The 16987-nt window shown below is 42.1% G+C and overlaps 1 protein-coding gene across 7 annotated transcripts in view; it reads right to left on the reverse strand.

Annotated features, from left to right (window-relative positions):
• Nucleotides 1–6536: 6536 nt before the first annotated feature.
• Nucleotides 6537–16987, reverse strand: part of TMEM269 (transmembrane protein 269) — a 115333-nt gene continuing 104882 nt past the window's right edge. For all 7 annotated transcript variants that reach the window (XM_053690210.1, XM_053690206.1, XM_053690212.1 and 4 more), the window contains 3 exons: nucleotides 14086–14229; nucleotides 7897–8097; nucleotides 6537–7781 (listed from right to left, as the gene is read on the reverse strand). In XM_053690210.1, the coding sequence (XP_053546185.1) occupies nucleotides 7672–7781; nucleotides 7897–8097; nucleotides 14086–14229 (455 nt within the window). In that variant the 3' untranslated portion in view covers nucleotides 6537–7671. The remainder of the gene's footprint in view (nucleotides 7782–7896; nucleotides 8098–14085; nucleotides 14230–16987) is intronic.

Below are 16987 nucleotides of genomic sequence, written 5' to 3' on the forward strand. Positions count from 1 at the left end.
GTGCTTTCTGGTATCTAGGGGGTTAATCTATACAAACACAGCCTGCAACTGCTCACAGTGCTTTCTGGTATCTAGGGGGTTAATCTATACAAACACAGCTTGCAACTGCTCACAGTGCTTTCTGGTATCTAGGGGGTTAATATATACAAACACAACCTGCAACTGCTCAAAGTGCTTTCTGGTATCTAGGGGGTTAATATATACAAACACAACCTGCAACTGCTCAAAGTGCTTTCTGGTATCTAGGGGGTTAATATATACAAACACAGCCTGCAACTGCTCACAGTGCTTTCTGGTATCTAGGGGGTTAATATATACAAACACAGCCTGCAATTGCTCACAGTGCTTTCTGGTATCTAGGGGGTTAATATATACAAACACAGCCTGCAACTGCTCACAGTGCTTTCTGGTAACTAGGGGGTTAATATATACAAACACAGCCTGCAACTGCTCACAGTGCTTTCTGGTATCTAGGGGGTTAATTTATACAAACACGGCCTGCAACTGCTCACAGTGCTTTCTGGTATCTAGGGGGTTAATCTATACAAACACAGCCTGCAACTGCTCACAGTGCTTTCTGGTATCTAGGGGGTTAATATATACAACCACAGCCTGCAACTGCTCACGGTGCTTTCTGGTATCTAGGGGGTTAATCTATACAAACACAACCTGCAACTGCTCACAGTGCTTTCTGGTATCTAGGGGGTTAATATATACAAACACAGCCTGCAACTGCTCACAGTGCTTTCTAGTATCTAGGGGGTTAATATATACAAACACAGCCTGACACTGCTCACAGTGCTTTCTGGTATCTAGGGGGTTAATATATACAAACACAGCCTGCAACTGCTCACAGTGCTTTCTGGTATCTAGGGGGTTAATATATACAAACACAGCCTGCAACTGCTCACAGTGCTTTCTGGTATCTAGGGGGTTAATCTATACAAACACAACCTGCAACTGCTCACAGTGCTTTCTGGTATCTAGGGGGTTAATCTATACAAACACAACCTGCAACTGCTCACAGTGCTTTCTGGTATCTAGGGGGTTAATCTATACAAACACAACCTGCAACTGCTCACAGTGCTTTCTGGTATCTAGGGGGTTAATCTATACAAACACAACCTGCAACTGCTCACAGTGCTTTCTGGTATCTAGGGGGTTAATCTATACAAACACAACCTGCAGCTGCTCACAGTGCTTTCTGCTATCTAGGGGGTTAATATATACAAACACAGCCTGCAACTGCTCACAGTGCTTTCTGGTATCTAGGGGGTTAATATATACAAACACAGCCTGCAACTGCTCACAGTGCTTTCTGGTAACTAGGGGGTTAATATATACAAACACAGCCTGCAACTGCTCACAGTGCTTTCTGGTATCTAGGGGGTTAATTTATACAAACACGGCCTGCAACTGCTCACAGTGCTTTCTGGTATCTAGGGGGTTAATCTATACAAACACAGCCTGCAACTGCTCACAGTGCTTTCTGGTATCTAGGGGGTTAATATATACAACCACAGCCTGCAACTGCTCACGGTGCTTTCTGGTATCTAGGGGGTTAATCTATACAAACACAACCTGCAACTGCTCACAGTGCTTTCTGGTATCTAGGGGGTTAATATATACAAACACAGCCTGCAACTGCTCACAGTGCTTTCTAGTATCTAGGGGGTTAATATATACAAACACAGCCTGACACTGCTCACAGTGCTTTCTGGTATCTAGGGGGTTAATATATACAAACACAGCCTGCAACTGCTCACAGTGCTTTCTGGTATCTAGGGGGTTAATATATACAAACACAGCCTGCAACTGCTCACAGTGCTTTCTGGTATCTAGGGGGTTAATCTATACAAACACAACCTGCAACTGCTCACAGTGCTTTCTGGTATCTAGGGGGTTAATCTATACAAACACAACCTGCAACTGCTCACAGTGCTTTCTGGTATCTAGGGGGTTAATCTATACAAACACAACCTGCAACTGCTCACAGTGCTTTCTGGTATCTAGGGGGTTAATCTATACAAACACAACCTGCAACTGCTCACAGTGCTTTCTGGTATCTAGGGGGTTAATCTATACAAACACAACCTGCAGCTGCTCACAGTGCTTTCTGCTATCTAGGGGGTTAATATATACAAACACAGCCTGCAACTGCTCACAGTGCTTTCTGGTATCTAGGGGGTTAATCTATACAAACACAGCCTGACACTGCTCACAGTGCTTTCTGGTATCTAGGGGGTTAATATATACAAACACAGCCTGACACTGCTCACAGTGCTTTCTGGTATCTAGGGGGTTAATATATACAAACACAGCCTGCAACTGCTCACAGTGCTTTCTGGTATCTAGGGGGTTAATCTATACAAACACAGCCTGCAACTGCTCACAGTGCTTTCTGGTATCTAGGGGGTTAATCTATACAAACACAGCCTACAACTGCTCACAGTGCTTTCTGGTATCTAGGGGGTTAATCTATACAAACACAGCCTGCAACTGCTCACAGTGCTTTCTGGTATCTAGGGGGTTAATATATACAACCACAGCCTGCAACTGCTCACAGTGCTTTCTGGTATCTAGGGGGTTAATCTATACAAACACAGCCTGACACTGCTCACAGTGCTTTCTGGTATCTAGGGGGTTAATATATACAAACACAGCCTGCAACTGCTCACAGTGCTTTCTGGTATCTAGGGGGTTAATATATACAAACACAGCCTGCAACTGCTCAAAGTGCTTTCTGGTATCTAGGGGGTTAATATATACAAACACAACCTGCAACTGCTCAAAGTGCTTTCTGGTATCTAGGGGGTTAATATATACAAACACAACCTGCAACTGCTCAAAGTGCTTTCTGGTATCTAGGGGGTTAATATATACAAACACAGCCTGCAACTGCTCACAGTGCTTTCTGGTATCTAGGGGGTTAATATATACAAACACAGCCTGCAATTGCTCACAGTGCTTTCTGGTATCTAGGGGGTTAATATATACAAACACAGCCTGCAACTGCTCACAGTGCTTTCTGGTAACTAGGGGGTTAATATATACAAACACAGCCTGCAACTGCTCACAGTGCTTTCTGGTATCTAGGGGGTTAATTTATACAAACACAGCCTGCAACTGCTCACAGTGCTTTCTGGTATCTAGGGGGTTAATTTATACAAACACAGCCTGCAACTGCTCACAGTGCTTTCTGGTATCTAGGGGGTTAATATATACAACCACAGCCTGCAACTGCTCACGGTGCTTTATGGTATCTAGGGGGTTAATCTATACAAACACAACCTGCAACTGCTCACAGTGCTTTCTGGTATCTAGGGGGTTAATCTATACAAACACAACCTGCAACTTCTCAAAGTGCTTTTTGGTATCTAGGGGGTTTATATATACAAACACAAGCTGCAACTGCTCACAGTGCTTTCTGGTATCTAGGGGGTTAATCTATACAAACACAGCCTGCAACTGCTCACAGTGCTTTCTGGTATCTAGGGGGTTAATATATACAAACACAGACTGCAACTGCTCACAGTGCTTACTGGTATCTAGGGGGTTAATATATACAAACACAGCCTGCCACTGCTCACAGTGCTTTCTGGTATCTAGGGGGTTAATATATACAAACACAGCCTGACACTGCTCACAGTGCTTTCTGGTATCTAGGGGGTTAATCTATACAAACACAGCCTGCAACTGCTCACAGTGCTTTCTGGTATCTAGGGGGTTAATATATATAAACACAGCCTGCAACTGCTCACAGTGCTTTCTGGTATCTAGGGGGTTAATCTATACAAACACAGCCTGCAACTGCTCACAGTGCTTTCTGGTATCTAGGGGGTTAATCTATACAAACACAACCTGCAACTGCTCACAGTGCTTTCTGGTATCTAGGGGGTTAATCTATACAAACACAACCTGCAACTGCTCACAGTGCTTTCTGGTATCTAGGGGGTTAATATATACAAACACAACCTGCAACTGCTCACAGTGCTTTCTGGTATCTAGGGGGTTAATCTATACAAACACAACCTGCAACTGCTCACAGTGCTTTCTGGTATCTAGGGGGTTAATATATACAAACACAGCCTGCAACTGCTCACAGTGTTTTCTGGTATCTAGGGGGTTAATATATACAAACACAGCCTGACACTGCTCACAGTGCTTTCTGGTATCTAGGGGGTTAATATATACAAACACAGCCTGACACTGCTCACAGTGCTTTCTGGTATCTAGGGGGTTAATATATACAAACACAGCCTGCAACTGCTCACAGTGCTTTCTGGTATCTAGGGGGTTAATATATACAAACACAACCTGCAACTGCTCACAGTGCTTTCTGGTATCTAGGGGGTTAATCTATACAAACACAGCCTGCAACTGCTCACAGTGCTTTCTGGTATCTAGGGGGTTAATCTATACAAACACAACCTGCAACTGCTCACAGTGTGGCTGTCAATAACAAGTGGCCTAAGCAGAGGAGCACGAGGTGGAGCATTAAAGGGACACTGAACCCAATTTTTTTCTTTTGTGATTCAGATAGAGCAGCCATTTTAAGCAACTTTATAATTTACTTCTATTATCAATTTTTTCTTCGTTCTCTTGCTATCTTTATTTGAAAAAGAAGGCATCTAAGCTATTTGTTTGGTTCAGAACCTGGAAAGTACTTGCTCATTGGTGGATGAATTTATCCACCAATCAGCAAGAACAAACCAGGTTGTTCACCAAAAACGGGCCGGCATCTAAACTTACATTTCTGCATTTCAAATAAAGATAGCAAGAGAACAAAGAAAATTTGATAATAGGAGTAAATTAGAAAGTTGCTTAAAATTGCATGCTCTAGCTGAATCACGGAAGAAAACATTTGGGTTCAGTGTCCCTTTAAGCAGACTAGACATTTATTAAACACGGGGCTTATTGCAGCAGGAATTCCTACATTGTGCCTGGACACTTCCGTTTCACCCCCTGCTCACACCTATGAATATTAAATGGCTTTAAGAAGAAGCCAGCGGGCGGGACTACTGTGCCACCAACACCTGTTTGATCTATGCCCCTGTGCGAGGCCTCATTATGATTGAGGCCTTAGGCGATCACCTATTTGGCCTAATGGTAGAGCTGCCTCTGTTTCTTTCATCACATTCCTTTTGTTTGTACCCTGTAACATTAGCCAGTTACTCCTCTCTGAATGTTTGCACGTGCACGCTCCCAGCTGTAAACACATGGCTGCTTGAATGGAGATTCCCAGAAGAACGTGATCAGAAGCTAAGAGTTGCCAGAGGCAAGAATACATAAGCTAATGAGCAAGTAATATGAAAACTCGCTAGTAAATAGAGAAAAATATTAGTCAAGTTTAAAAGCTCTTAACAAGTGAGACTGTGTCTAAAATATTGTAAATGCTATGGAGCAGTGCTCACCTGATGCACCAGTCTAGTATTGCAGATGTTACTTATTAGACAATGTAAGCAGCTGCCTGCAATTTTATTTTCATTCCCACTGACTTATTTTTGATCTGATGCAAAACTAACCGCCCAGTTTAACCAATCAAAGGTTGCACAGGATTGTTACAGCCTCATCAGAAGGATAGATTAACCCTTTAAGGACACAGCTTTCAGTTTGCTCAATTGTTTATGACGGAAAAATTCCGTCATATGTCCTTAAGAGGTTAATTTTTGTGAAAACATTTGTACCTGGGGCATTAAACAAGTGTCAAGACAAGTGAGGGACTCCTGCGTAGTTATGTGCCGCGGGGCAGCAAAGATGCAAATCTGACACACACACCATGCAGTATGCACCAGGGTAAACAACTACATAAACCAATTGCAGGAGACTGATTTCCTCATATGACAAGCCCATCAGCTGCACAGTTCTGTGTATACTGGGGGTAATGCAACATATTTATACTGTATGTGTATTTCTGGCTATGTGATCCAGTTTCCTTACTGATCAAGCTTCTTGTTCCTTTATAAACTTGCTTAAAGGGACATCAAATTCTGAAGTATGCTAGGGCTGTTCTTATGTGATACATACCTGCCTGGTTCTGACCTTGAAGCCTTGCCAGACACTGATTGGTGCATATGAAGCATGTGCTTTCCAGGCGCGTGCATGAGCGTGTACCCACCAATCAGCAGCTACACTCTGAGATCGTCACCTGAGCTACGCCCAAAGCTGTGTTAACCCTTTAAGGACACAGCTTTCAGTTTGCTCAATTGTTTTATGACGGAAAAATTCCGTCATATGTCCTTAAGAGGTTAATAATAATAATAATAATAATGGTTTACAGCCTCATTTTACAGTTAACCTATTTGTCCCTTTAAATGTTGTTTGTAGCTCTTGAGGACAATAGACATTATACCTAAAATATTGTGTATAGCAATAAGCTCTGATATCATACTAGTGATTGTAGAATGGACAGCTGTTCGTGTTCCTTACCCATGATTCTCCTCTGTTCTCTTCACTGTGAATACAAATGAGCTCCTAATGATAGATGCTGTTTGCCTGATATGTATTTTGTCTGACAGCAGAAAAAAAGCCAACACTCACACGCATCTTTAGTTTATTCCAAAGCAATAAAAAGCAAATTATTATTCACACTTATTACAATAACTCAGAAATCACATAAATATGCTAAAATTCTCAGTGGTAAAAGTATCAATTATCACAATATTTGTGCATTCAGATCAGGAGAGACAACACATTTTCTGCAGCTAGCGGTTTTTCATGGTCTGCAGTGTAAGTGCTCTATAAAGCCGGTTTTACATTGTTTGATTGGACTTACTTAATCTAGAACAGGTTTGTCCAATTTGGATACTCGGGGGTTGGTAACAAGTCAGTGGTGTAGATTTTTTTTTTTCTTAATTGAAAGTTGGCCAATCAGACTGTGCCTACATCACTCCTTCAATCTTACATCTTAAAGGGGCATCTTAAAGGGTAGTTGTCATGTCAATGCGCAGCAAACTTAGATTTTTTTTTTGTGCCTGAAAATAATAATAAGTAAAAGCTTTATAAATTTAAACTATTACACTACTAATGCTGAATGGTGATAGGTACTTCCTGTTAATGCTGATTGGTTGATAGGAACTTCCTGCTAATTCCTATGTTTAAATTCTATTCTTTCATATCAATTATATCAAGTACACTGTCCCTTTTATGGAGTCTATTTTGATTCCTGAAAACTGCTGTTGGACCTCCTTGGTCTACATTTTCTCAAAATCTTGTTTATTTCTCCACCTTCAGTATTGTTATAATAAAAAGTCTATTTTTTTGATCATGGTGTGGTGGCACTGTATACAAATGTAATGGAATTCCACAGATATTCTTTATATTCATCTTAAAGATATTATGTGCAGTCTGATGAATACTGAATGATGTAAAGCGTTGTGTAAATTGTAAAAAGCAGTCTTTGTTTTGGACATATTCTGAGAATTGTATCTCCCATCTTGATCCAGAACTCACGGCTGTTTCCTGGACCTGTAGCTTGAGTTCTGATTATGTTTTGGGTTTCAATGTGCAGGTCATCGTGGAACCTGAAAACATCCCTCATCCTATTCCTGGGGGACATTTTGAAGTTGCTGCTATTCAGCTGGTAAATCTACATCATTTAAAATGCTGTAAGCTGATGGACCTCCAAGGATGGACTCATGGAACATAATCAGCATTTCTCTTCTCAAGAAATTAGACCTTGAAACTCCATAGGGTTTCAGGGAAGAGGACATAGGAAATTGACCATACAAGGTGATAGAGACAGGCAATAGGTGAAAAAGAACAAACCATCACCAAAATACCTGCAAAAAACAGAAGCACTGTTATCCGTTGCTTGTGGCTTGAAAGAAAAATCTATGGGTAAAGTTTTGGTGACAACATCATAGTCATTCAATATTTAAATAAAATGCAACTCACCTCCTACAAAGACCAGCTTTTTCCAGAACTGTGACTCCAGGATTTTATCATGTGGGTAGAAGCCTTGGTCCACCATGAAGAAAATCATGACAAGGGCCAGGCCTTGCAGAAACACCTGGTGATTACTCGTTAGAAGAGAGACACATGCTAGGATAGCTGAGGCATAAGGACAGGGCAATCCCCGGTATATGAATGGGATTCCTACGCAGGGAAGGAAATGGGAAATATCTATCAAGTGCTGAAATATAGGATTTGGCCCAGAAGCCCTATTATACAATGTCTACAAGATGCCGCATACTGGACATCTCGCTCACACAGCTGATATCTCTCTTACAAAGGACATCTTTCACCCACAATAAATGTCTCTCACATCTGTATGTCACACAGGCTGTCTCACATCTGTATGTCACACAGGGTATCTCACATCTGTATGTCACACAGGCTGTCTCACATCTGTATGTCACACAGGGTGTCTCACATCTGTATGTCACACAGGATCTCACACATCTGTATGTCACACAGTCTGTCTCACATATGTATGTCACACAGGGTGTCTCACATCTGTATGTCACACAGGGTGTCTCACATCTGTATGTCACACAGGCTGTCTCACATCTGTATGTCACACAGAGTGTCTCACATCTGTATGTCACACAAGGTGTCTCACATATGTATGTCACACAGGGTGTCTCACATCTGTATGTCACACAGGCTGTCACACATCTGTACGTCACACAGGATCTCTCACATCTGTACGTCACACAGGATCTCTCACATCTGTACGTCACACAGGATCTCACACATCTGTATGTCACACAGGATCTCACACATCTGTATGTCACACAGGGTGTCTCACATATGCATGTCACACAGGATCTCACACATCTGTATGTCACACAGTCTGTCTCACATCTGTACGTCGCACAGGGTGTCTCATCTGTATGTCGCACAGGGTGTCATCTGTATGTCACACAGGGTGTCTCATCTGTATGTCACACAGGCTGTCTCTCATATCTGTACGTCACACAGGATCTCTCACATTTGTATGTCACACAGGGTGTCTCTCACATCTGTATGTCACACAGGGAGTCTCTCACATCTGTATGTCACACAGGCTGTCTCTCATATCTGTACGTCACACAGGATCTCTCACATTTGTATGTCACACAGGGTGTCTCTCACATCTGTATGTCGCACAGGCTGTCTCTCATATCTGTACGTCACACAGGATCTCTCACATTTGTATGTCACACAGGGTGTCTCTCACATCTGTATGTCACACAGGGTTTCTCTCACATTTGTATGTCACACAGGGTGTCCCTCACATCTGTATGTCACACAGGGTGTCTCTCACATCTGTACGTCACACAAGGTGTCTCACATCTGTACGTCACACAGGCTCTCTCCTTTACATCTGTACGTAACACAGGGTGTCTCACATCTGTATGTCACACAGGATCTCTCACATCTGTATGTCACACAGGGTGTCTCTCACATCTGTACGTCACACAGGGTGTATCTCACATCTGTATGTCACACAGGATCTCTCACATCTGTATGTCACACAGGGTGTCTCACATCTGTATGTCACACAGGCTGTCTCACATCTGTACGTCACACAGGCTGTCTCACATCTGTACGTCACACAGGATCTCTCACATCTGTATGTCACACAGGATCTCTCACATCTGTATGTCACACAGGGTGTCTCTCACATCTGTATGTCACACGTATGTCACACAGGGTGTCTCACATCTTTATGTCACACAGGATGTCACACAGGGTGTCTCACATCTGGACGTCACACAGGATGTCTCTCACATCTGTATGTCACACGTATGTCACACAGGATCTCTCACATCTGTATGTCACACAGGATCTCTAACATCTGTATGTCACACAGGGTGTCTCTCACATCTGTATGTCACACAGGCTGTTTCACATCTGTATGTCACACAGGCTGTCTCACATCTGTACGTCACACAGGCTGTCTCACATCTGTACGTCACACAGGATCTCTCACATCTGTATGTCACACAGGATCTCTCACATCTGTATGTCACACAGGGTGTCTCTCACATCTGTATGTCACACATATGTCACACAGGGTGTCTCACATCTTTATGTCACACAGGATGTCACACAGGGTGTCTCACATCTGGATGTCACACAGGATGTCTCTCACATCTGTATGTCACACGTATGTCACACAGGATCTCTCACATCTGTATGTCACACAGGATCTCTAACATCTGTATGCCACACAGGGTGTCTCACATCTGTATGTCACACAGGATGTCTCACATCTGTATGTCACACAGGGTGTCTCTCACATCTGTATGTCACACAGGATCTCTCACATCTGTATGTCACACAGGATCTTTCACATCTGTATGTCACACAGGATCTTTCACATCTGGATGTCACACAGGATGTCTCTCACATCTGGATGTCACACGTATGTCACACAGGGTGTCTCACATCTGTACGTCACACAGGATCTCTCACATCTGTATGTCACACAGGGTGTCTCTCACATCTGGATGTCACACGTATGTCACACAGGGTGTCTCACATCTGTATGTCACACAGGCTGTCTCACATCTGTATGTCACACAGGCTGTCTCACATCTGTACGTCACACAGGCTGTCTCACATCTGTATGTCACACAGAATCTCTCACATCTGTATGTCACACAGGGTGTCTCTCACATCTGTATGTCACACGTATGTCACACAGGGTGTCTCACATCTTTATGTCACACAGGATGTCACACAGGGTGTCTCACATCTGGATGTCACACAGGATGTCTCTCACATCTGTATGTCACACAGGATCTCTCACATCTGTATGTCACACAGGATCTCTCACATCTGTATGTCACACAGGATCTCTCACATCTGTATGTCACACAGGATCTCTCACATCTGTATGTCACACAGGATCTCTCACATCTGTATGTCACACAGGATCTCTAACATCTGGATGTCACACAGGATGTCTCACATCTGGATGTCACACAGGATGTCTCTCACATCTGGATGTCACACGTATGTCACACAGGGTGTCTCACATCTGTATGTCACACAGGATGTCTCTCACATCTATATGTCACATGTATGTCACACAGGGTCTCTCACATCTGTATGTCACTCAGGGTGTCTCACATCTGTATGTCACACAGGGTGTCTCACATCTGTATGTCACACAGGGTGTCTCACATCTGTATGTCACACAGGGTCTCTCACATCTGTATGTCACATGTATGTCACTCAGGGTGTCTCACATCTGTATGTCACACAGGGTGTCTCACATCTGGATTTCACACAGGATGTTTCTCACATCTGTATGTCACACGTATTTCACACATGGTGTCTCTTACATCTGTATGTCACATGTATGTCACACAGGGTCTCTCACATCTGTATGTCACATGTATGTCACTCAGGGTGTCTCACATCTGTATGTCACACAGGGTCTCTCACATCTGTATGTCACACAGGGTCTCTCACATCTGTATGTCACATGTATGTCACACAGGGTGTCTCACATCTGTATGTCACACAGGGTGTCTCATCTGGATGTCACACAGGATGTATCTCACATCTGTATGTCACACGTATTTCACACATGGTGTCTCTTACATCTGTATGTCACATGTATGTCACACAGGGCCTCTCACATCTGTATGTCACATGTATGTCACTCAGGGTGTCTCACATCTGTATGTCACACAGGGTCTCTCACATCTGTATGTCACACAGGGTCTCTCACATCTGTATGTCACATGTATGTCACTCAGGGTGTCTCACATCTGTATGTCACACAGGGTGTCTCATCTGGATGTCACACAGGATGTTTCTCACATCTGTATGTCACACGTATTTCACACATGGTGTCTCTTACATCTGTATGTCACACGTATGTCACACAGGGTCTCTCACATCTGTATGTCACACATGGTGTCTCTCACATCTGTATGTCACATGTATGTCACACAGGGTGTCTCACATCTGTATGTCACTCAGGGTCTCTCACATCTGTATGTCACACGTATTTCACACAGGATCTCTCACATCTGTATGTCCCACAGGATGTCACACAGGATGTCTCTCACATCTGTATGTCACACGTATTTCACACATGGTGTCTCTTACATCTGTATGTCACACATATGTCACACAGGGTGTCTCACATCTGTATGTCACTCAGGGTCTCTCACATCTGTATGTCCCACAGGATCTCTCACATCTGTATGTCCCACAGGATGTCACACAGGATGTCTCTCACATCTGTATGTCACACATATTTCACACATGGTGTCTCTCACATCTGTATGTCACACATATGTCACACAGGGTGTCTCACATCTGTATGTCACTCAGGGTCTCTCACATCTGTATGTCACACAGGATCTCTCACATCTGTATGTCCCACAGGATGTCACACATGGTGTCTCTCACATCTGTATGTCACATGTATGTCACACAGGGTGTCTCACATCTGTATGTCACTCAGGGTCTCTCACATCTGTATGTCCCACAGGATGTCACACAGGATGTCTCTCACATCTGTATGTCACACGTATTTCACACATGGTGTCTCTCACATCTGTATGTCACACATATGTCACACAGGGTCTCTCACATCTGTATGTCACACATATTTCACACATGGTGTCTCTCACATCTGTATGTCTCACATATGTCACACAGGGTGTCTCACATCTGTATGTCACTCAGGGTCTCTCACATCTGTATGTCACACAGGATCTCTCACATCTGTATGTCCCACAGGATGTCACACAGGATGTCTCTCACATCTGTATGTCACACGTATTTCACACATGGTGTCTCTCACATCTGTATGTCACACGTATTTCACACATGGTGTCTCTCACATCTGTATGTCACACGTATTTCACACATGGTGTCTCTTACATCTGCAAGTTGTACATAATCCTTCTACACTACATAAGCACAGGCACATAAGTAATAATTCTGCAGATTTATGAAAGTAACTGGGATGATAAAAATGTAAAGTGAAGAAGAGTAAAGCAGGTAATGAAAAAGAGGTAGCTAACATTAGTGGGATATGTCTGAAGCTAGGGAGTGTTGATATGAAGTGATCTCAGTTATTGATTACGTAGTAGAATGTTTGATATTTGTGGCGAATGACGGATGGCTGTGGTTGGCTTCACCTGCTCAGTTTCTAAACCCCAATAAACACACAAACCTCAGGAACTGGGCACAGAAAAGCTGCATAGTTTATTGATTCATTAACAGTTACATTATGATTAATTTCATGGTTTTATGATGCTTACATTTAATCATAATGCACATCCACAAACACTGCATCTATACAGTCCTGCTGAGAACACCTGTCCAATAGCCTGATATGCCCCGTGGCTCTGTCAGGCTTAGCTATGCAGTAAGGAAAAATCACGGACTCTCCAGTTATTCTATGCAGCTTATTCACTAAATAATGTAGAGATGAGTGAATCTGAATCAGTTGCACAGGATAACATAATAATGCAAGGCTGATAAAGAGGCTGGTGATATTGCTTAATACATTTTGATGTCAGGTCCAGATTTAAAGTGTTTAAATTTAGCTGTGTTGAATAATTCCATCATAGAAGCTTTGTAATGAATGCAGATGGGGTTCATATGTACTCAATCCCTTACCTTCAAAAGCCCTTTGGTTTCTGCTAGTGACTGTCTTGTCTAATTCTTCTCTTTAGGAGACACCCAGAAACCTCTACAAGTGGATTCAATGGATAGTCCTTGTGGTATCATAAAACCAGAGAATGTATCCATAGAATATTCACTTAGTAAAACATTGATTAACTATACAATAGGCTTTGGCCTAGTCTTTGTCTAAGAAGGACACTTCCATGTAGCCTTTGATTGTTGTATGGTAGGACATATGTGAAGTAAATTAAGTATACAATAGGGGGTCAACAGTTGCTATAAACATTCTTTTCCTTCCTCACCTCTTGCAACTGATCTTGATCTATGTTTATAAAAAGTGGACAACCCTTTTTGTTTTAATATTTTGGTACCAATTACCACCACGGTTCTGAAACTATTTTTTTTTCATATAATCTCTGACTTGGTGACTAGTTTAGATACATAAAACTAAAAGCTTCAGTGCAGTGGAATAAATTAAATGCATTTAATGAAACTCACCACTTGAATAGAAACAGAGACGAGTAAATACTGCGAGAACATATCCAATAACCAGCAGCCCCTCCAGGAAGCCCCGAGCATACAGAAGCAGCGCTGTGGCGAGGCCAAACGAAGTGAAATCTGCAAAGTCATCCAGCTTGGCACCTTGAAGTCAAACAAAAGCCATATGTTTTCAAAGGGAACATTTCATGATTGACTCACAAGGATAGTCATAGAGTAGACTCATTAATAGTCTCTCCACGTTTCTTGTCTCTCTCTGGTATTAAAAAGAACCCTTCAATAGAAACTATTTTTTTTTTCATTCTTAAAGGGATATGAAACCCCCCCAAAAAATTGTGATTCAGATACAGCATACCATTTAAAAAGTTTCCAACGTACTTCTATGATCAAATTTGCTTTGTTCCTTTGATATTCTGTGTTGAAGAGATACCTAGGTAGGTGGCTGGAGCACTACATAGCAGGAAATAGTGCTGTCATCCAGTGCTCTTGCAAATGGATAACATTCTTGTAAAACTGCTTCCATATAGTGCTCCAGACATGGGCAGGATCCTTAACATGGACGTAGGAACTGGGGGGGGGGGCACAGTGGGACCCCCCAGAAAATCATGTGGGGGACAGATAATGTATAATTCCCCTCTAGTCAGGGCCACTATTAGTGTGTGAAAGGGGGAAATTAACTCAGAGGCCCAGGTCCTAACTGGATGCTGGCATCCTGGTTTGGGGCCTCCATGGGGAACCCTGACTGCCGCTGCCAGCCACACCAAAAATTAAGTCTGGTGCAGCTGGGCCTTCACTGGGCTGTAAAGCTGTGAACTACAAGTTCCAGAATGACGGGTTGCAAATCAGAGGGGTAGGGAGTATAAGTATAAAGGTAGCTGTTCTGGACAATTCCCAGCTTACTGAATAACAATACACTGCCAGTAAAAATGCTGTCCCTCAAGGTTTTTTTGGATTCCTACGCCCATGCTCCTGAGCTTACTTCCCCCTCAACAAAAGATACCAAGAGAACAAAGAAAACTTGATAATAGAAATAAATTAGAAAGTTGTTTAAAATGGTATGCTCTGAATAACAAAAGATAATTCTGGGGTTTCATATCCCTTTAAAATGACATAGGAATTGGTGAGAGTAGAGAGGCTGTTAATTAATCTACCCTAGAAACCTGCATTGGCACAGTAATGTAATCATGTGACCTACAACATTATTAGGGATGTCGATATAATATGATGGTAGATGGCTGTGTGGTTATTATGAGATGCTTGTTAGGAGGGATATTAAAATATAAAAGGTTAGTAAACAGTAATTACAATATCTTCCAAGGGACTAAAATATAATTCTGAACCTTATTATCACAGATTAAACCTTGTTTGCTGCAATTGCTTTTAAACCACTTTACTTATTTAGAAGAGCCAATCAGGACGTTAGACTGTAGATGACACAGCTTGCCACTATCTTGTGTGGCAAGGATAGGCTTGTGATACCGGCTGTGTGCTCTTTCACTTTTCAGAAATGGAAAATCCTCACTTTTCAAACTTAAATTACAGGAAAAGAGGGCAAAATAACTAATGAAAGAATATTGCAAAGTTGCATAATTAAAGTGAAGGTAAATGATAGAGTTTATAAAACGTTAGTATTTACCAGTGCTAAAAATAAAGGGGACTTTCAGTCACGAAGTATAAAATAATTAATGCCGAAAGTTTCTTTATTTTCCTGCAGTTTAATGCGGAACTGAGCACTTCCGGCCAACCACTGTAAAACGCTATTTTCTCAATGAGACCTCTTAGCCAATAGCGTGCCACCCATCTGCCATAATGCCGATCAGCTAGCACAGCTATTGGTTAAGAGGTGGAAACGTCACCTCATAGAAAAAATAGCGCTTTGCTGTGGGTCGCCAGAGGCACTCAGCTCCGTATAAACTGCAGACAAATAAAGGAAATTTCAGCATTAAATTTTTTTTTATACTTCATGACTAAATGTCCCCTTTATTTCTAGCACTGGTTAATCCTAGCGATTCAAAAACTCTAGCATTCACCATTTGGTTTTACATTAAAACGATATTGTTTGTATGTAATTATGTGTTTAATCCCTACAAAAGGATAAAATACATAGGTAAAATCCTCTCCAGAACAACAATGCACTATTGGGAGCTAGCTTAAAACATTTGTTGAGACTATGACAATAAACAAATGGGAAGTACATTGTAAAGTTGTTTAAAATCACAAGTTCTATCTGAATATTGAAAGAACATTTTTGAGTTTCATGTCCCTTGAACTCCATTACTTCTGGCAGCTGAGGTGTTAACGCAAGTCAAAGTTATTGCGTATACTTTTTTGGCATTTCTTACCAAGGGGCCCCTTTATGATGTATAAAAGGTTAGTGTTTAACCAAGCAGAGCGTTCCTTGTCCCCTCCAGGCAGAATGCAAGAGCAGTGACATATCTGGATAAATCAGTGTTAGGTGCATAAGTCATTTTGTTTAACTGCTTCTTTGCCATAGAATGCAGTAAATTTACTAGAAACTGCAGAGCCGGATTCACGTTGCCAGGGGACACACTTGGTGCGATTAAATATTCTTTGTGTGGAAAGAAGAAATCCCATAAGCCCACAACTGGGAAAGACTGACATATAAGGTCATTTCATAGTGCACGTAGAACACAAGCCTTTGTTTTCTACACATTTCCAGTTATCTGGGACCTCGGCCAGAATATCAGGGCGCCAGGGTATGTATATTGCATTTTAGTCTATTATTACATTCAGGCAGCAGGCATCGCTGTGTGAGACATGATTAGATTTAAGTGGTGACATTCAATGCCAGGTCCCCCAGCCGCTGATGTTTTTGTTGGCACCTGGGAAACATTTCTCTTTGGTGTCCTGTGTCTGTTGGAATTAGTACACATTCATTCTG

This window comes from Bombina bombina, chromosome 8 (genome assembly GCF_027579735.1).
Source record: "Bombina bombina isolate aBomBom1 chromosome 8, aBomBom1.pri, whole genome shotgun sequence".
Lineage (NCBI taxonomy): Eukaryota > Metazoa > Chordata > Amphibia > Anura > Bombinatoridae > Bombina > Bombina bombina.